This window comes from Anomaloglossus baeobatrachus, chromosome 5, assembly GCF_048569485.1.
Source record: "Anomaloglossus baeobatrachus isolate aAnoBae1 chromosome 5, aAnoBae1.hap1, whole genome shotgun sequence".
Classification (NCBI taxonomy): Eukaryota; Metazoa; Chordata; class Amphibia; order Anura; family Aromobatidae; genus Anomaloglossus; species Anomaloglossus baeobatrachus.
This window is the reverse complement of record NC_134357.1, coordinates 346,671,899-346,692,488: the sequence shown is the minus strand read 5'-3', so window position 1 is coordinate 346,692,488 and position 20,590 is coordinate 346,671,899. Positions and strand designations below refer to the sequence as shown.

The 20,590-nt window shown below is 45.4% G+C and overlaps 1 protein-coding gene across 4 annotated transcripts in view; it reads right to left on the bottom strand.

The window, feature by feature from the left end:
• MTCL2 (microtubule crosslinking factor 2) overlaps nucleotides 1–20,590 on the bottom strand; it is a 128,300-nt gene that overhangs the window by 62,058 nt on the left and 45,652 nt on the right. For all 4 annotated transcript variants that reach the window (XM_075349880.1, XM_075349877.1, XM_075349879.1 and 1 more), the window contains exons 2-3: nucleotides 16,532–16,756; nucleotides 7,414–7,572 (exon numbers count right to left, since the gene is read on the bottom strand). In XM_075349880.1, coding sequence (XP_075205995.1) covers nucleotides 7,414–7,572; nucleotides 16,532–16,729 — 357 coding nt within the window. In that variant the 5' untranslated portion in view covers nucleotides 16,730–16,756. The remainder of the gene's footprint in view (nucleotides 1–7,413; nucleotides 7,573–16,531; nucleotides 16,757–20,590) is intronic.

Here is a 20,590-nt window from a genome sequence, read left to right as displayed (position 1 = left end):
TTTTATTAAAATGACAGCAGGCAGCCCAGTAAGTGACATATCGCTAGAATCAGGGTTTCTGCCCTTCATTATACTGCTCTCAGATAAAATAGCAACAAACTGTTGACAGATTCCCTTTAAGATCTGTCCCTGATGGATTTTACACTGGTTCCTTTAAGATGTGCAAAATGAAATCTGAGAATTTAACGCCAACTGACAAACACTTGAGGTGTTAAAAACTAAATTAATTCAGCTCCTTGTGTTAATTATCACGCTGCCTTTCTGGGCCAATATTAAGCAAAACAGCCAAAGGACAATCTTCTGTAGGAACCTAAAGATTAATTATATATTAAAGAGAACCTTTCATTTCATTTACATGCCATAAATGTATTATGAACACTTTGATTTCTTTTATTTTACCACTAACGGCAGTTACCAGGAGTCACCCCCTTCCTGAATACATTAATTCTGAATCTGTCAGATCTATCCAATATTTCTGTATAAACAAATCCTAAACTGTATAAACCCATATACAGCTCGAATAGAAGTGCTGTCAAAATGTTGCCAGTACTAGTGGAAGACAGAACTGAAAAAACGGATTTGTAAGAGATCTCTTCTAACCTCTCCAGAACCTTTCTCCCTTGGCCTTCCCCCTTCCTCTAGTGTTGTCCTGGAGCCGCCATAAGCATCACTAGTGCCAGGTACATGTATATAACCTGCGATCTATGCATCATGACTGTTTTGGATGGTTGGCAAGCAGGATTATGGCGCTGTTGTATACAGTAGTTTTCTGTCCAGGTATCATCATCACACTTCTGCATCAACCTAACAAAATTGTTGGCACATTTGAGCACAAAACTACAGACTGAAATTTCCCACAACTTTAGACTGGAAGATACAAGAAGAAACTAGGGCAACCACGATGGCCATCCCGCTGGTCGTGAGGTGTGGAGGAGAGGCCTGAAAACACACATTGCACTCTGCTGTACATATAGTGCCAGATACCAGTCTCTTCTCATGTAACAAAGATCATGTGTCACCCAGTGACCCGGACCTGATGTGTTACACCAGAGCTCCTTGTGAGGAGCCCTATATATATTGCCTGCTCACCCCCCTACACAGCTAACTGTCGGCACGTCACCCAGATGTGCCTTCAAGAATGGAGATTTCTACTCATTACAAAAGATATAGCACATAAGGGGGAGGGGTGGCTTTAGAAATACACCAAAGTCTACACATTTATTTGGCAGTGTGCAAGTTCTAACAAGAAGCATTAATATATATATATCCACAGACTATAATCAAAGTGGCCATGTCTTCAGTAAGAGGGGCCAGGTACACCTTTCTTTGCTTCAGCGGGGGATCCCAGTGGTTTTTGAGTAACTTGTAAGACTAGACTAAAGTTCTCCATAACCTTCTCCCTCACTACATCATATGGAGTCACACAGGGGATAGGTGGCCTTGTGATGTATCTGGCTATCTCACAAAGCTATAGTATCTAGTGCTGAGCGAGCACTACCGACGGCTCGCTACAAGTACCGTGAACGGTAAGGGCTCAACTCTTGTACAGAGTATAAAATAAAAGTCAATGGGGAACTTGAGCATATTTCCAGAAGACCTTCTGAAAATATGCTAGAGTTACCCATTGACTTCTATTATACTCGGTACACGAGTCAAGTTCCTCATAGAGTCAAATTGATCGTTACGAGGACCGAGCACTTGGGTATGGGAGTGCTCACTCATAACTAATAGTATCTAATCTAACCAATTTGGATTGTGACCAAATACAGAATACCAACTCCCCTTTTTAAATGCAATCCAGCCCTGTTCACAGCTCCACTAGTACATGAAGAAACCCAGATTAATGGCCAGCAAAAGGGCCTTTTCCAAAGAAACTAGTCTAGAACATGAAGAAACCCCAGTTACGTTTGTTGATAGCAATTTTTCCCCTTTATTTGATGCTTGTATCTAGACAAGATGGTCCCAGATTAAGTTACTTATCCCTGCCTTTAGTACAATCCCGTATTCCTACAAGACATCAGAGAAAGCAATTATACAGTGTGTCCACCCATATCCTGTCCACTGCCATTAACTTGAGAACGGCGGCACTATAGGCATAGAAGTGGTGTCTAGGTATAGTAAAGTAGCCATGCGCTATGCAATGAAACCACCTATAGCGCCACCTGGTGGAAAACAACGGAGTTAGCATTTTTATCTCGAAGACGGACGAGAGAGAAAAAGTTAATTACAAAGTTGTAGGGAATCACCAATTCAATACGAATCGACACCTTGCATACAGAAATGCTATGATATGAAATCCATGACCCCCCCAAAAACATTGAATGCTGGTCACGCATATGGCGCTCATTTAACATTGATGCTCAAAGTGGCCACTGTCAGCTGCAATGCACATCTGGACTCTGGACAGCATACTTGCTGCACGTTGTGCATTATGGTAAGTGACACGTTTGCACAAACATCTGTGATACGTTGTCCTAGGTCCTGCAATGTTGGTGGAGGGGTCGCATATACCTGCTGTTTGATGTGACTTCACAGAAAGACGTCCAATGGGATCAGGTCACTCCACGCAGCCACCATACCCAATGACTTGTAGGAAGGTCTCCATGAGATATTGCTTCACATCCGCAGCCTTGTGAGTTTAACACGTTCTAGTCATAGCATTTCTGTATGCATGGTGTCTATTCATATTGAATTCATGATTCCCTACAACTTTGTAATTCACTTTTTTGCTCTCTTTCGTTCCGTTTTCGAGATAAAAATGCTAACTCCATTGTTTTCCATCAGGTGGCGCTATAGATGGTTTCACTGCGTAGCGCATGGCTACTTTACCATACCTAGACACCACTTCTATGCCTATAGCTGAGGGCCTTCTCAAGTTAATGGCGGTGGACAGGATATGGGTGGACACACTGTATACTGACATCTGCACAATATGGCACAAGCCTTCGATCTTCAGACTATGAATATAGAAATTGGTGACCAGGATTTTAGAGTACAGCGATTTCTCAGATCATCACACAGTATGCTCAGACTTAGTATAAGGCTCCTCTCACATCAGCGGTAATCTGCCGTAATGCCGGATCCGGCACAAATGCGGTACAGTTCAATACAGTTAAATGGAATCGCGGCAAGATAAGGTCACATGTAAGCAGTGGCCTTGTGTATATGGATACGCTGCATCTACACCTAAAAGTCTCCATGACTGCATTATGTGTGTATATGTATTATATACACTTGTATTTTTGAGAGGAACCAGACACAAAGGGAATCTGTCAGCAGGTTTTTGCTATGTAATCTGAAGACCGCATGCTGCAAGGGTAAAAACATGGAATTCAGGGATGACTGTCTTGTCAAGGTGCTATCTGTTGTATATTTGTTATGTTTGTTTAAGCAGCAGGACTTCTCATTACTCGGACTACGATGTCACATGGGCAGTACGGCATGTCTCCTCCTCTGATTGACACCTCCCTGTCAATGATCTGCGGCTATACAGAGCCTGGTGAGAGCGGGACAGCTTTCAGAGCTCTGCTAAATGGCCAAATCTAAAAATCAGAATGTGTCAGAATGGCTGCACCCAGTAATCTAAGTGATACATCATTCGATTCAGGGCCTCTCTGCCCCTATTTAATGCTGCTTTAAGATGGGACAGCAAAAACCTGCTGACAGATTCCCTTTAAGCTGCGTGCCAGATGCTGAGCTGCATGGTATATAAGCACTTCATACTGACATTGATGGTTATTGCTCAATGTCTTCATGACAGCTCACATATACCCTTGCAAATTTACCCAAGGCAGTGTGCCATCCTATTAACCTCGACATGTTAGAGCGACAGTTGTTCTCACTTACAGAGTCACAACCGCCATCCACAGAAACTTGATTTACATCAATGCACGGAGGAAACCTTATGTGCATATAGAAAACCCTCTTAGCTCGATATCCCAAAGCAACAGACAACGAGCGGCAATTATTTATCTTTGTAAATCTCACAAAAGCAACCATCTGCTCTCAGCAGCTTACACCCGGGCGCATCCCTCAAGGCCACCAGACCACTCGCCTCCTGATCTGTGCACCTCCTGCTGCGCTCAACACATCCACCAACACGTCCCGATGGCAAAAAGGAAAGAGGCAAGTGTCAAACGTGTTACTCCGAGGCATAGAACAATGCAGTGACTGATATGTAGCCCTGGATACTGCTATCCCAGCAGAGGTACAAAATGGATTACACCATCTGAACGGTGGGTACCTTTCTGCTGGTTTATTATCTATTCTGCTGGAGGCAAAACGAAGGGAGGACTAATCTGGTGACAACTAACCAAATAAATAAATATATATATATATATATCCTTCGTTGCATTAGGATAAAGAATAGGGACATTTTTATCAAATACAAGATCAGGATCAAAATGAAAAAGCAATTGGTTTTATTTTTCCCATAAGGAGAGCATTTCATATATTATTATTATTAATAAATTAAACTATGTTTACAATCCTAAACACTGGAACTGCGAAACCAAGAAGGAAAAGACATGGTGTTATGGAAATCACAGGATACATCTCGATTTGTTCAGTATCAAGTAGGAGAAATGTGCATGCAGAAATACACACACTTGCAGGTTACTAATGTTTGTCACTTGGGCAATTGTCATCCTAAGACGCCCCAGAGGTATACGATGGGAGGCAAGTCTGGAGAGGCTGCAGCCTGCTCACAGTAGCACGAGCAAAAAGTGGCTGGTGTAGTGTTGAAAAACGGATCCTGGGACCTTTGAAGAAATGGCCGCTTTAAGACTAAAAAAAGAAAAAAAAAAAAGTAACATGAAGCAGTTTGTGTACCTGGAATGAGGGCTAGGGAGGTCCGGCTATTGCACATTATGCCACCCTACACCATAATCTCAGAAGTAGAATCAGTGGTTATTCCCTCGTGAAGGTCTCGTCAGGTCATGTCACTCAGGTTAGCCGCAGTCACAGCAGAAAGGTTCTCCTCCTGCTTTGACCGTAAGTAACCTGAGTGACATCACAACCTATCGCGGCTCATTCTCTGCCTGCAGTTACAGAGTGCGGACATGCTCCATGATTGCCTCCAGTATCGTATCTTGGGGTTCTTCTTTACCTCTCTCACCAAGGCTCTTCTCCACGATTGCTCAGTTTGGTTGGACGGCCAGGTCTAGGAAGAGAGTTCTGGTGGTTCCAAACTTCTTCCATGTAAGGATTATGGAGGCCACTGTGCTCTTAGGAACCTTGAGTACTGCAGAAATTCTTCTGTAACCTTGGCGAGATCTGTGGCTTGCCACAATTCTGTCTCTGAGCTCCATGGGCAGTTCCTTTGACCTCATGATTCTCATTTGGTCTGACATGCACTGTGAGCTGTGAGGTCTTATATAGACAGGTGTGTGCCTTTCCAAATCAAGTCCTATCAGTTTAATTACACACAGCTGGACTCCAATGAAGGAGTAGAACCATCTCAAGGAGGATCACAAGGAAATGGACAGCATGTTACTTAAATATGAGTGTCTGAGCAAAGGGTCTGAATACTTATGTTCATGTGATATTTCAATTTTACTTGTTTAATAAATTTGCAAAAATTTCGACATTTCTGTTTTTTTCTGTCAAGATGGGGGATGGCGTGCAGAGTGTACATTAATGAGAAAAAAGGAACTTTTTTGAAGTTAAAAAATGTCTACAATGAAACAGAGTGAAAAATTTAAAGGGGTCTGAATAATTTCCAAACCAATGTGAGGAACTTCAAAACCTGCATTCATGTAGAGACTAAAGGGAGGACACAGATCCGCAACACAGCAGGACTAGAGGATTCCTGGGACATTCACATGTTCCTAGTCCAATGCGGTGTACTTAATTCTGCGCACTATATGTCCTATCGGGGGGGGGGGGGGGTGTCTTTGTTTTGGAGAAACAGAACACAAACTTAGAGCAAAGAGCAGTTCTCATTGCCACAATTTCCTATTAAAGTCTCATGCACATACTCGCTATTTTTTGGGGGGCCAGATTTAGAGGAGTTTCAAATCTGGAGCATGTTAAATCGCCAACTCTAATGAATGGGGGGGGGGGGGACATAAACGCACATATTTTAGACTGCAGATGTCCTACCAAACCCTTCGGTATGTGCATCAGAAATGTCAAAGGCTATGTTCACATGCAGCTTTTTTGCTGTTTTTTTTTTGCATCAAAACCTGCTTTCTCGGCAGTAACAGGGACACAAAGAAAAGATTGGCCATTTCTTGATCTTTTAGGATAAGTTATAGCTTGTTCGAAATGGGTTAGTAAGGGTTATTCTTCTGAGGGGACACCAAATCTCACTACTATATAGTTTATCCAACCACCACAGCTTCCTAAAATGGCAACACTATACACTGCTAATCTTGTCTTGTAGATCTCTGGCGGCCTCGCTTGGCTTTCTGCCACAGTGCGAACATGGTGCATTTTTTGAAAGTGGTCTTTGTGTATTTCTAAACTCGGGGCAGTTCTGCATACTTAACGAGAACCGCTGGAGAGAACTTCCAGCTGCTTATGATCTAATCCTTCACCCCCACCCCCCCTCCCAGTATCCAGCCAAACAACTAGCGAAACATACGCCATGTGACTGTGGAAAATTTACTCCTTCTATTCCAGGACAGGATCCTTCTAGGCATGTGATTCGATAGGGATCCATTGTGTCTTCTCCATCTGCCTCAAAGTTGTTTAGGTCAGGAAGATCAGTCAGATCTGACTTAGGATTATCATTACTACTAAGTGACCCTAAGTAATGCAATTATCAGAATTGTTACAAAATTACATAAAAGGATCAGTAAGTTCTCCTGACACGGCTACTTTAGTAGATTAATATTGAGGCCCCCTGTTATTCTCTCTAAACTAATGGGGGGGATTACAGCACTGATTTCAGAACCCCTGGTAAAGAAAATAGTAATGCCCAGTTGACAAAATTTGCACTAATTTTCAAGGACAATAACAGAGAATCAGCACAACACAAAGCTTTCAACTTTATCCTCTCTGTTTTTTGTAAATAAATTAAGACAGATGCCATTGTGATAAGAAAACACTAATCACTCATTATTTATCCCTGATTAGCCCATGGTAACCTTCCACCAGTGCTGCCCATCTATCTACACGGTCACAGCAGTTATGTATGGTCATCATGGCTCCCATCGTTAAGTGGGAAAGTAGTAATTGTAGGGCGCAAGCCCCAATGGAGGGACAGCAATGGATCAACAAGGTACATCAGAAGATTTTTTTTTTTTGCTCTGGGTTCAGAAGACACTCCAAAGCATAATAAGGGACGTTAAATTGGCAGAAGTTCCAGAGAAAAACTGTAAACAGGCAAATTTGGATTTTGTCTGATCGGCTCATCTCCGATCATCAAGTGTTTCTTTTCTCCGTTCTTATCTGGAATGAGATGTTTACCTCCTTCAGCTTGTCCATCTCATTCTGCAGGACTTGTTTGGAGAGGTCTGTTTCGATCAGCCGTTGACGCAGCTCCTCATTCTCCTCCTCCAGCTTTATCCTCTTCTTCTCCACCGCTTCGAGCTCATTATGGAGACGAACAGAGACATCTTTGGCCACCTGATTAAAAGATCGAAAATCAGTTGACAAGGAGAATACCGTAATGTGTTGCAATACATGGCACTGTTGTTAAAAGGGACGCTGAAAAGGGGACATCATGTCTATAATCTAGCCACTTGTGAGTGAGGAGAAGGGTCATAGTGGCCAGACACCCCACCACAAAAGTATGGATTAGAAGTCAATGCATATACTGGATAAGCAAATTATCAGTATTACAGCATCGGGGAAAGGTTAGCGTGGCAGGATATACCTAAGGCGCCAGTGAGGGAGGCTTGCTGTTGGGGGGGGGGGGGGGGGCTCCACGTGGGGGGGCCGGCGTGCGTTTCGCGGTGGGTTGTGGTCGCTTATTCATGGGTGGGTGACACCTGCCCATGAGTGGGCGACCATGGTTCGTTGCGGGGCGTGCGTCGGGTCCTCCGCGCGGGGCTCCTTCTCCGCCGGCGGGCTGCTGTTACTATATGTGGGTTGCGCCGGGATGGGGGGGGGGGGGGGTGTCCGGCCGCTTGTGCTTGCCTGCCCACCGTGCTTCCGTGACTGTATATTTGACTCTTTACATATCTAAGTTGTGTCATGTGCCAATGTTATTTATATTCAATTTAATACTTTGTCATAATAAAATTGTATTTTCATTTGTATACCTCAAAAAAAAAAAAAAAAAAAAAGAAGTCAATGCATATAATTGAGAAGCAACCAGTCACTTTTATTTACCCTTTAACCTCTAACCAGATTGAAACATTAAGTACATCCCCCTCCCCATACATTTGCATACAATATGTGGTTGCAATAATGATGAGGTTAAAGGGGTTTTCCCAAAGAACAAAGTTTATTTTTAACAATAGATCTTGGAATAATAATAAGTTCCACAACTGGATGCGATTAACAAAAATGTTCCTGTGCTGAGATAATCTTATCTGCTACGTGCTGTGTAATGGCCGTGTCCGACTATACAGTGACATGGTCTGATTATGGTTCCTGGGCAGGGGAGGACATAAAAGTATAAAGTATACAGATATTATCGTACAGGATCGCAAATAATTCTTGGAGGTAAAACTTTTTTTTTTTTTTTTTTTTTTAAGAAAAAGGGGGCAGGAAAAGGTTTTACCTCACAAAAAGAATCAGCTGTGATCCCATGTGGTCCTGTCTGTATACTCTTGCGTCCCTCCCTGCCCAGGAGCTGTGGTATGATCAGACCATGTCACTGTACGGTCAGACACGGGCATTTTTTAAACACATCCAATTGTGGAAATTATTATTATTCCCAGATCTATTGATTAAAATCAACTTTAAAATTCACTTTGTTTGTGTGAAAAACCCTTTAAGGATCAACATCTTCTCTCTGGGAAGTGGTCGGATGAGCGGACAGTGCTGTTCATATCATATCAAAGCCAACAATGATATGCAAAACGCAACTCATGTAATCACTTCCCCCAGAGCTGCCGCTTGTCATTTTTCCGTGAGTCATCTCCTCATTTCCATCCTAAAAGCGTGGATTCTTTGTTCATTGTCTTCTGGGGGTATGAAACAAGGAGACATGCAAATACACAGCCCTCACATCGTAAGTAAATTAAAAGGAAAACAAACATACGATGCCGGAATTCATTTAATTCTACTTTTCGTAAACTTCCGAATGTATGTTTAATATATGGTAATAAGGTCAGAACCAGCCTGGACGTCATATCGTCAGTAGCCCACTCCTCAGGAATCCTACCAGCACCAAGACACAGAGCGGAGTGTGCTCAGAGTACACTGTGGGTCTGGACAGTGTAAGGAATGCCATCACATAGCGGGAGGAGTACTGGGCTTTCCTGCTGGCGCTCAGCGCGTGGATGATGAAATACACTGCAATCCCAGTTCTCCAGCTGTACAGTAATTGTCAAGAGATGTCGTTCCCTCACACAGCTGGATCATAGGCCTACACGTGCTTCAATCCATTACTGCAGGCTAGGCCACCACCAATATGGCACCTGCAGAGATTGTCAAGCCTTCCCATACTCGTGAATAGCAGAATACTTAGTTATATGGTTCAATAGATATTGGCCTTTTTATTTACAGATTATGGTCTTTCCGAGTGGGTTACAGGATCCTCAGGGGCGTGACTTTAGGCTGCTTTGCATAATTATCCTGTAAACAACCCCCCCTTGGTGAAGACTATATAAATTTGTACTTAATAATGCCCATATATTTCTAGAGCTATATGGCGGATGTAAAAAAACCAATAACTCACAAGAGCAGCGTGAATAAGATAAGAACAAAACTGGCCATTTATGACCTGGTGACAAGTCTTCTTTAAAAATAAGGATGACAGCGTTCCTCTGGGTGAAAAAAACATACAGTTCTTTATTGCATCAGTAGTTTAACAGCAACGTTTCGACCTGGTGGTCTTTGTCCAGCATGCTTGATAAAGCCCACCAGGTCGAAACGTTGCTGTAAAACAATTGATGGAATAAAGAACTGTCCTGCCCGACGCTCAAGCCTGTACACAAACTACATCATCTCTGAAGGTTTGAACAAAGATTACTCTGCAATCAAGCCTCGGATTTCTCAACTAAAGATATCATTTTAACCAGCATCCTAGCACCATTATGGCACTGCCTCTAGTTTATAGGGCAAAATAACTGCTGCTTGGTTCCCTTTAAGGCCATTTTCAGATCAACACGAGGGATCAGCAGCTCTCTCTCATTTGAAGGTAATAACATCATCGCATGCAGCCCTAGGCTGGGAGCCAAAATGACGGAGAATACAATAGAACTAAATCTCCAGACATTAGCATCTCCATTTGTGGGATATGTTCAAGCCTCCACCAGATAACGGTCACCAAACTTGTGCAAATAGTCCTAAGCCACTATTTAATTCAGGAGGACAATCCCAAGGTTGTTGGGGAAAGGAGGAGTATCATGCAACCCCAACAGATGGCATTAAAGTCAAAGGGGTCCGTTAAGCACTGGTGTGCGACAGATCTGCTCAAAGACCTAAAGGATAATCCTAAAGATCTGGCAAAGTGATGTGGCCTCCCTTATAAATGGTAGCCATGATGAACATGTGAACAAAGCCTGAAAATACAACTAAGGTCCACAACTAGTAGACCATAGAATATCATGTATTTGGTGACGCTTTTGTGCAACTAAAGATTACTAATTATATGATGGAAGGAAAATGGCAGAGTGGTTAACCACATTTTGAGCAAATCTGAGAGGTTAAAAGGAACCTGTAACCAGGTTTTTCCTTTATAAGCTGCGGCTACCACCAGTGAGCCCTTATATACAGCATTCTGGAATGCTTTATATAAGAGCCCAGGCCGCTGTGTATCACGCAACAAAAGATCTTTAGAATACTCACTTAGGGGGTGGTTCGGTCCGAAGGGTGTTGTTGCTCTCGATCCAGCGCCTCCTCCATCTTGTGAGATCGGTGTCCTTCTGCCTAGCCCCATGTGTGACGCCCTGGACTATTCGGGTCGTCACAGGGTTTATTATTATTATTATTTATTTATTTATTTATTTATAGGGTACTGCACAATCTGCCCTTCCCATGCAAGATTCAAACCCCCATGGTTCTGGGAACCTAACCTGCAGTTTTGCCTCCACCAGCATTCACAAATCCTAGATACATCTTGCGCCACACCTGTCAGGCACACCAGTGGGCTGCTTAAGCAGGAATAGGGCCGCCCACCTAGGGGTCAGGCAGGGAGGTGTCAAGTCAGTTGAGGACTAACGCTCGAGCTGTGAGGAGCTCTGAGGAAGCTGGGAGTTGTAGCTTCCAGGGGAGAAGCAGACTAGGTCACAGACGGTGGTCTGGACCTAGAGGAGTCAGGCCTCCAGTCGCAGGGAATTGAGGCTAGGTGCCTGGAACCCGTCAAGGAGGAGGTCAGCAGCCTGGTCCTATCACCGGTCCGGGACCAAAGGCATGTCGGGGTACCTGGACCCTAGGTCGGGCAGAAGCTTCAGGCGACCCGGCAATTAACCTGCGGAGGACAGGGCCTTTATGGGCTGTTCCCACGAAGCTTAGAGATCGGGGGCACTAGCGCAACCAGGGGGATAGAGATTTCATAGCAAGCATCTCACTGAAATCACAAGCGTGAGTTCCTGAGAGCAGGCTCCTTCACATAGCCACAGTGGGGAGCGGGGCCCGGAAAGCTCCAAGCTACCGGGCCACAACGGACAATCTAAATTGGTGCCAGGAGGCAGGTCACAGGCAGGTCACAGTGCTGCAGGGGACGGGACCCGGACGAGCTCTCCTCAGGAGACAGCAGCAGTCAGAGACTTTGTTTACCTTGATGTCAGCGTCTGCTTCATTGCTGAGTGAGTACTCGATTGACCCCTGCACTGCATCCTGACGTCCCGGGGCCTACCCCTACCCGTGGAGAGTAACGTCATCTTGCTGCCCCACTCCATCACCCCGGGCACTTCCAAAGGCAGCGGCGGTATTCCCAATTCATGCGCACAGGGCTGGGCAGGAGGACGGCGATCCCACAAGATGGAGGCGGCGCTGGACTGAGATCAGCGACACCAATTGGACCAGACCTCCCCAAAAAGAGGAGTATTATAAAAGGTGTTTATTATGTTACAGAGTGGCCTGGGCTCTTATATACAGTATTCTGGAATGAATATAAAGTGAAAGCTGCACACCAAATTCAGAGAAATATGAATAAGCATAGCTGCTCTAAATCCTCAGCAATCATGCAATGTCACATTTTTCAATTTTTTCATATGGCTAATTGTGTTTTTCATTCCTTATGTATTATAGAGCAGTTATGCTTGTCCATATTTCTCTGAATTTGGCGTGCAGCTTTCACTTCATATAGATTGTGTATTTTTTTAGCTAGCACCCTGTTCACATTTGCAATGGTGTTCCAGCGGTCTTTTTGATTAGTATTCTGGAATGCTGTATATAACAGCTCACTGGTGGTGGCCGCAGCTCATAAGGGAAGAACCTGGTGACAGATTCCCTTTAAGTGATGACCACTATGTCAGCCATTTGCTTTCCTCAACTTTAGAATGAGAAACTAACAACCTCTCATAGAAAACTTGATGACATCTTTACACTCCATGTGGTCATTAAAAGGGGTTGTCTGTTCTAGAATGAAAAGTCTGCTGTCACACTAGTGAATGCTCCCTGCGCACACACACTGTGCACTGCGAGGATTTGTCAGTGTCTGCTCTGGGAACGGCGGTCTGATAGGCGAAATGCATACAACTGTATTGAGCGAGGCTGCGTCCGCTAGTCTCGGGTTCTGGCACAGAGCATGCATAGCGGATGCCTGAGCGCCATTCCCAGCGCAGACAGCAACGAATCCCCGCAGCGCACAGTGTGTGCACTGGGAGGATCACAAGTCAGCAGAAAAATAGAGTGACACACACACAGTGACTGCAGACTTACATTTTATACCGGACAACCCCTTTAAACCAGTAGAATTGCAGGACATGTCGATGCAAAAGTTAGTACACCTCAGAAATACCCAAGTGCATTTCTCCACTCAGTAGTAACACCCTCCTTGCACTTTGACAATCCGCACAGCACCGGCCTCCTAAATACTGAGCGTCTTTGTTTGCAAGAAGCAGAAACTGGCAGTAGATATGCAATAATGGAAAATGGAGCCATGTGAAACAGAAAGGTTGAAGTCAGCAATGTAAACACAGGCCGGAGCCTGATCGGAGTTGCTAGGCAACCAGGGTAGAGCCCAGCTTCCTGCAATACACTGGAGACCGATATACAGTAGCTCTTTACCAAGTGCAGAACAAGAGAACGGCACAACACCGAGGCCTCATGTATCAATGTGTCGCGAGGCAAGTAAAGCTCATGGTCGCTACTGATACTGTGCTTTGTGTGTTCATTGTCAGACTGACAGCAACATCAATCATGAGGAGCACTGTACATGTAACTCATAACATACACCCAGCTTATTAGGTCTCTCCTCCTGATCTCCAGAACAGGATTCTCTGCATATAGGACTACAAGACAGCCAGGTTTCCATGCATAGAATAGAAGTCTGTTGATGTTACCATGGCAACCCCAGGGCAAGCGTACAACTGACACCAGTGAAAAGGTTGGGAATCATAACAGTAACAAATGCTGCGATTTTCAATGTACAAAGTCAAAACTATAATAAAATGATTGTCTTGGTGGTTTAGGTGTCAAACTCTGTGCAATAGTAACTTTATTTCATTTTAAAATGTCATCCCAAAACCCTTGTGGTATCGAATGGTACCAATATTTAAAAGAACATCTTTTCAGATGCCTTTGTTAGTACATTATAAGATTTAAAAGGTATTGTCCACTTTTACATAAATGGCCTATACTTAAGATACGTCATCAATGTCTTATCAGCCAGGGTTCAACACCCGGCACCCCCGCCGATCAGCTGTTCTTGATGCTGCCGCCGGAAATGATCAGTTCTGGAGCTGCCCCGTCAACTACCGTGTTTTTCCAAAAATAAGACCTCCCCCAAAAATAAGCCCTAGCAGGGATTTTCAGCATTTTCGGAGAAAGGCTTAAATATAAGCCCTCCCCCGAAAATAAGCCCTAGTCCCGGATCAATAATGAAGTGTCCGTGCAGCTAAAAAAGATACAGATACTGCAGTACACTTCATTATACACAGCGGCACCCGGCAATTACACTCACCAGACACTGAGCGGCAGGACCTGCAGTGATCACACACCCGCACACATCAGCTCTCACACACAATCTGATCTCTCACACACACACCAGATCGCGCACACAAACATCGGATCACACGCAAACATCAAAACACACACACACACACATCGGATCGCACACACATCGGATCACACGCAAACATCAAAACACACACACACACACACACACACATCGGATCGCACACACATCGGATCGCATACACACTCACCTCATCCAGCGACACCGATCTCTTCTTGCCGGGAGAATCCTGAGAGGCAGTGCAGTGGAGCGCAACGAACAGGACCTGCAGCCGGACACGTGACTTGCTCTCATTCCCTGCTGCCGTAAGTGCTTGATGTGATGTGTGTGTGTGTGTGTGTGTGATCTGCTGAGTGTGTGATCTGCTGTGTGTGTCTGGGATCTTGTGTGTGTGTCAGCGTGTCATCTAGCAGCAGGGTAGGATGGCGTGCAGCACCGACCGGAGATCACAGGAGGACCTGGGAACCATGCAGACATCCTGATCTGGTGAGTATGAGTCTCCTGGGAAGTGGTGGGGTCTGCTTTTTTGGGGGGTAAACTTATCCCCAACCGTGTTTCTCCAAGAATAAGACCTCCTCCAAAAATAAGCCCTAGAGCTTTTTTTGGGGGGCAAAAAAGATATAAGACAGTGTCTTATTTTTGGAAAAACACGGTAATAGCGGCCTCAGCCACGTATGGCACATTCGCCTCCTGTTCAACTGAGCAGGAGGCAGATGGGCAGTACCAGGCCGCGATCAGTTGCCAGAGAAGCTCCGGAACTTAGCATTTCCAACGGCAGCACAGAGAACAATTGATCAACGGTGGTGCTGGGTATCAGACACTGGCTGATCAGACATTGATGATGTGACGCCCCTGCAGCGGATCGAACGGCTCGGATCCGGGGATGGTAATACTCGTGGCTTGAGGGTCTCCGGACCCGGGGGCTAGGGGCCACACTCAAATGCAAAAGGGGGTATTTACAGGGGATTGATATAGTTCGTGACGCCACCCATGGTGTACGGTAATTGGGAGTACCTCCGCTGCTGTTGGGAGTACCCGGGGTGATGGAGTGGGGCAGCAATATGACGTTACCCTCTGCGGGTTCCCCTACCCGGGACTCTGGATGGTGATGAGGGGGGTGCAGAGGGGCGCAGGGGTCAGTTGGGTACTCACTCAGCAATAAAGCAGATGCTGACAACAGGGTAAACCAAGTCTCTGACTGCCGCTGTCTCCTGAGGGGAGCTCGTCCAGGTCCTGTCCCCTGCAGTACTGCCTGGTGGTCCGTGACCTGCCTCCTGGCACAAATTTAGAGTGTCCTTTGTGGGCAGTCAGCTTGGAGCTTTCCAGGCCCCGCTACCCACTATGGCTAAGTGAAGGAGCCTGCTCTCAGGGGCTTACGCTTGGCATTTCAGTGGGCCGCTTGTTTGGAGAGCCCCATCCCCCTCGTTGCGCTAGTGCCCCCGATCTCTGAGCTTTGTGGGAACAGTCCGTAAAGGCCCTGTCCTCCGCAGGTTAATTGCCGGGTCGCCTGAAGCTTCTCCCCGACCTAGGGTCAGTGTACCTCACCGTGTCTTCAGTCCCGGACCGGTGATAGGACCAGGCTGCTGACCGTCCTCCAAGACAGGTCCCAGGCACCTAGCCTCAATCCCCTGAAACCGAGGGTCCGACTCCTCCAGTCTCCGTCTGCGACCTAGTCTGCCTCTCCCCTGGGAGCTACAACTTCCATCTTCCTCAGAGCTCCTCACAGGGCTACCACTCAACTGACTTGACACCTCCCACCTCCCTGCCTGACCCCTCCCACCTCCCTGACTGACCCCTAGGTAGGCGGCCCTATTCCTGCTTAAGCAGCCCACTGGTGTGCCAGGGTGTGGTGCAAGGTGTATCTAGGATTTGTGAATGCTGGTGGAGGCAGTACTGCAGGATAGAGACCCAGGACCATGGGGGAGGGGGGGGGGGGGGGTTGAATCCTGCACTAAAAGAGAAAAAGCGTGCAGTACCCTGTGACGACCTGAATAGTCCAGGGCGTCACAATGACCTATCCTAAGGATAGGCCATCAATGTAAAAGTAGTGGCTAACCTCTTTAAGATCCCAGATTGTCTCTCAGTAAAACAAGCCTCGTCATTTTGACATGCCCAATCCTTTGGTATCCCAGAATTAAGCTGCCAGGTGTCTAGTAGCCTATGTCTTTATACACACTTAGCAGATGAAGTCATGGAAATTTAAGAAGAATAGAAGATCAATGGAAACCTTCAGAGGGGCTGGAGATGATCCATGCGACTATCTAAAGTACAATTAAGTTTGGTTATTACCTTGACGTCTTGCTCGAGGGTACTGATGAGCTCACCATCCACCTGTCCCGTCTGGGCCACCCGTAGTCCTCTGCGCTCAGCTTTCTTCAGCCTGTACTGCAGGATCCGGCAGGTTTTGTGGACTTGCTCCAGCTGCTGCCGGAGCTCCTGAAGCTGATAGACATCTTCCTCCATGTAGACATCTCTCATTTCCAGCATCTCTGATCTCAGCTCCTCAATCTCATCCTGCAGGAAGAAACGGTAATCGTTTAGATTAAAATGTTATCGTGTATCGGTGTCAGCGCGGCGTAGAGAAATAATTCTGATGAGAGAATAGCACCAGATGTTAAAGTCTTAATTTAATAGTTAAAATTACAAAAAAAAAAAAATGCAGCAAAAACACGTTTTAAACATTGCATTTTTTACTGTCAGGAGAGCAGGTTTTCGCTGCAGAAAGAAAAGTGCAGCAAAAACTCTGTGTGAACATAGCCTTGATGTGACCAATAAGAGGAGATCTAAAATCCAAAGTCAATGTCATTCCTCAAAGCTTAGGTCCTTCAAGGGTTGCAGTAAATCGGCATGATAGAGAATCCAGCATAAATACATGATTGGATGGATCCTAAGTGTCACTGCCACCTATTAGGGAACTGAAGGCCTAACCCTGTTCAACCTCCAGAGAGGGAGAGATCATACACAAGCAGCTCCATGTTATGCAGTGTATGCAAGCTAAATCGCTGCACTACTCCAAAACACTACTACATGACGTGGCCACTGCTTCCCCTCACCTCCTGCTGGAGAGACATGCTGGGGTCAGGACTCCACATTATGCCACTACTCCAGGACTGTACTACTAGTATGGATACATCCCAGATCCTGCCTGTGCTAAACCTTTTCTGGCCAACATGGAAAATACATGAGATGTAAGGCTAGGTTCACATTTCCGTTGTTTAGGATCAGTCACAATCTGCCGCTCTGATAAACAACGCAATCTGTTTGGCGGATTCCGTTGTTTCCCATAGACTTATATGAGCGGTGGATTGTGACTGATGACCCTGCGTTGCATCCGCCGAGCGGTGCATTAGTCATTTACTGACTGACCGTCGGGCAGGAGGGACGCAGCATGCAACGTTTTTTGTTGCGGCAAAAAAACGCACCCTGCAGGATTCCGTTGGAATCCGTCAGGAGGCATAATATACAGTGCCTACAAGTAGTATTCAACCCCCTGCAGATTTAGCAGGTTTACACATTCGGAATTAACTTGGCATTGTGACATTTGGACTGTAGATCAGCCTGGAAGTGTGAAATGCACTGCAGCAAAAAAGAATGTTATTTCTTTTTTTATTTTATTTTTTTAAAATTGTGAAAAGTTTATTCAGAGGGTCATTTATTATTCAACCCCTCAAACCACAAGAATTCTGTTTGGTTCCCCTAAAGTATTAAGAAGTATTTCAGGCACAAAGAACAATGAGCTTCACATGTTTGGATTAATTATCTCTTTTTCCAGCCTTTTCTGACTAATTAAGACCCTCCCCAAACTTGTGAACAGCACTCATACTTGGTCAACATGGGAAAGACAAAAGGAGCATTCCAAGGCCATCAGAGACAAGATCGTGGAGGGTCACAAGGCTGGCAAGGGGTACAAAACCCTTTCCAAGGAGTTGGGCCTACCTGTCTCCACTGTTGGGAGCATCATCCGGAAGTAGAAGGCTTATGGAACTACTGTTAAGGCCACTTTACACACAGAGATAAATCTGCGGCAGATCTGTGGTTGCAGTGAAATTATGGACAATCAGTGCCAGGTTTGTGGCTGTGTACAAATGGAACAATATGTCCATGATTTCACTGCAACCACAGATCTGCCAAAGATTTATCTCTGTGTGTAAAGTGGCCTTTAGCCTTCCATGGCCTGGACAGCCTTTGAAAGTTTCCACCCGTGCCGAGGCCAGGCTTGTCCGAAGAGTCAAGGCTAACCCAAGGACAACAAGGAAGGAGCTCCGGGAAGATCTCATGGCAGTGGGGACATTGGTTTCAGTCAATACCATAAGTAACGTACTCCACCGCAATGGTCTCCGTTCCAGACGAGCCCGTAAGGTACCTTTACTTTCAAAGCGTCATGTCAAGGCTCGTCTACAGTTTGCTCATGATCACTTGGAGGACTCTGAGACAGACTGGTTCAAGGTTCTCTGGTCTGATAAGACCAAGATCGAGATCTTTGGTGCCAACCACACACGTGACGTTTGGAGACTGGATGGCACTGCATACGACCCCAAGAATACCATCCCTACAGTCAAGCATGGTGGTGGCAGCATCATGCTGTGGGGCTGTTTCTCAGCCAAGGGGCCTGGCCATCTGGTCTGCATCCATGGGAAGATGGATAGCACGGCCTACCTGGAGATTTTGGCCAAAGAACCTCCGCTCCTCCATCAAGGATCTTAAGATGGGTCGTCATTTCATCTTCCAACAAGACAACGACCCAAAGCACACAGCCAAGAAAACCAAGGCCTGGTTCAAGAGGGAAAAAATCAAGGTGTTGCAGTGGCCTAGTCAGTCTCCTGACCTTAACCCAATTGAAAACTTGTGGAAGGAGCTCAAGATTAATGTCCACATGAGACACCCAAAGAACCTAGATAACTTGGAGAACATCTGCATGGAGGAGTGGGCCAAGATAACTCCAGAGACCTGTGCCGGCCTGATCAGGTCTTATAAAAGACGATTATTAGCTGTAATTGCAAACAAGGGTTATTCCACAAAATATTAAACCTAGGGGTTGAATAATAATTGACCCACACTTTTATGTTGAAAATTTATTAAAATTTAACTGAGCAACATAACTTGTTGGTTTGTAAGATTTATGCATCTGTTAATAAATCCTGCTCTTGTTTGAAGTTTGCAGGCTCTAACTTATTTGCATCTTATCAAACCTGCTAAATCTGCAGGGGGTTGAATACTACTTGTAGGCACTGTAAGTCTATGGCGCAGGATTCCGTTATCCTGCGTCACACAACGGATTCCAGTGCAGGAATCAGTCACGTTTTACTGAGCATGCTCAGCATGTCCAGCAGAACGTCCGAAATCAAGTAAAATCAGTTCCTCTCCCCCTCCCCCACCACACAGGTTTTAAACTGAAATGATCGGCTTTTCAGAGCGATCAGCTGATCGTTCTCTCTCAACGGAATCCACTTTCTCATAACAAGAAATTCCATTTCTTGTCACCCGTTGCACAACGCATTAGTCACAAACGTTAAGCAACGCAGGTGACTGATGCAAAACAACGTAAATGTGAACATAGCCCAAGCAGCAACCAGACAAGCATGTGTTTCACAAGATGGTTGAGGACTGCAGAGGTGCATTGAGAGCCACATGTGGTCATGTGGTGAGCGAGCACTACCATGCCAATGCCACTACTAGGTCCTTGTAACGAGCAGTCGGATACTTGGACAGGCTCAACTCGAGTATTCAAGTATAAGGGAAGTCAATGGGGAAACTCAAGCATTTTTCTGAAAAATCAGGTGGAAAAATGCCTGCGTTCCCCATTGACATTCATTATACTTGGTACACTGCAGAGCACGTCTGAGAATATCCGACTGCTCGTTACGAGTACTGAGCACCCGAGCATGGGAGTGCTTGCACACCACTGGGGGTTATGTGATGACGGCTGTGTATCCCAAGTGGGGTGGGAAAAAAGCAGAACATTGTACCTAATCCAGGTCAAGTCATTTAAATGGACTGCCCCATGATCTTTGGCAGAAGATTTGCTTGATTGACAAGTTGGACCAGTGGTATGGGACCACTTTGCCTCTGCAGCATCAAGGGAACTAAGTGGCACTGATGCTGGCCAGGATCGGGGGGCAAAAATGAGCTCCAGCAATCCCAGCTAGTGTCGGTGCAGTGCTTACAAGTTCTACTCGTAAGCACTGCGCTCGTTCACTGCTGGACTGAAGTCTATCTGGTAACCTAGGCAAGGATCTATTAAAAAAAAAAAAAAAAAGAAAAAAAAAAATTAAAAATAAATAATTGACAAGAATTAGGAGTTTCAATAAACAAGTAAATTGTAACACTTTGCTTTCACATGCACTTTAA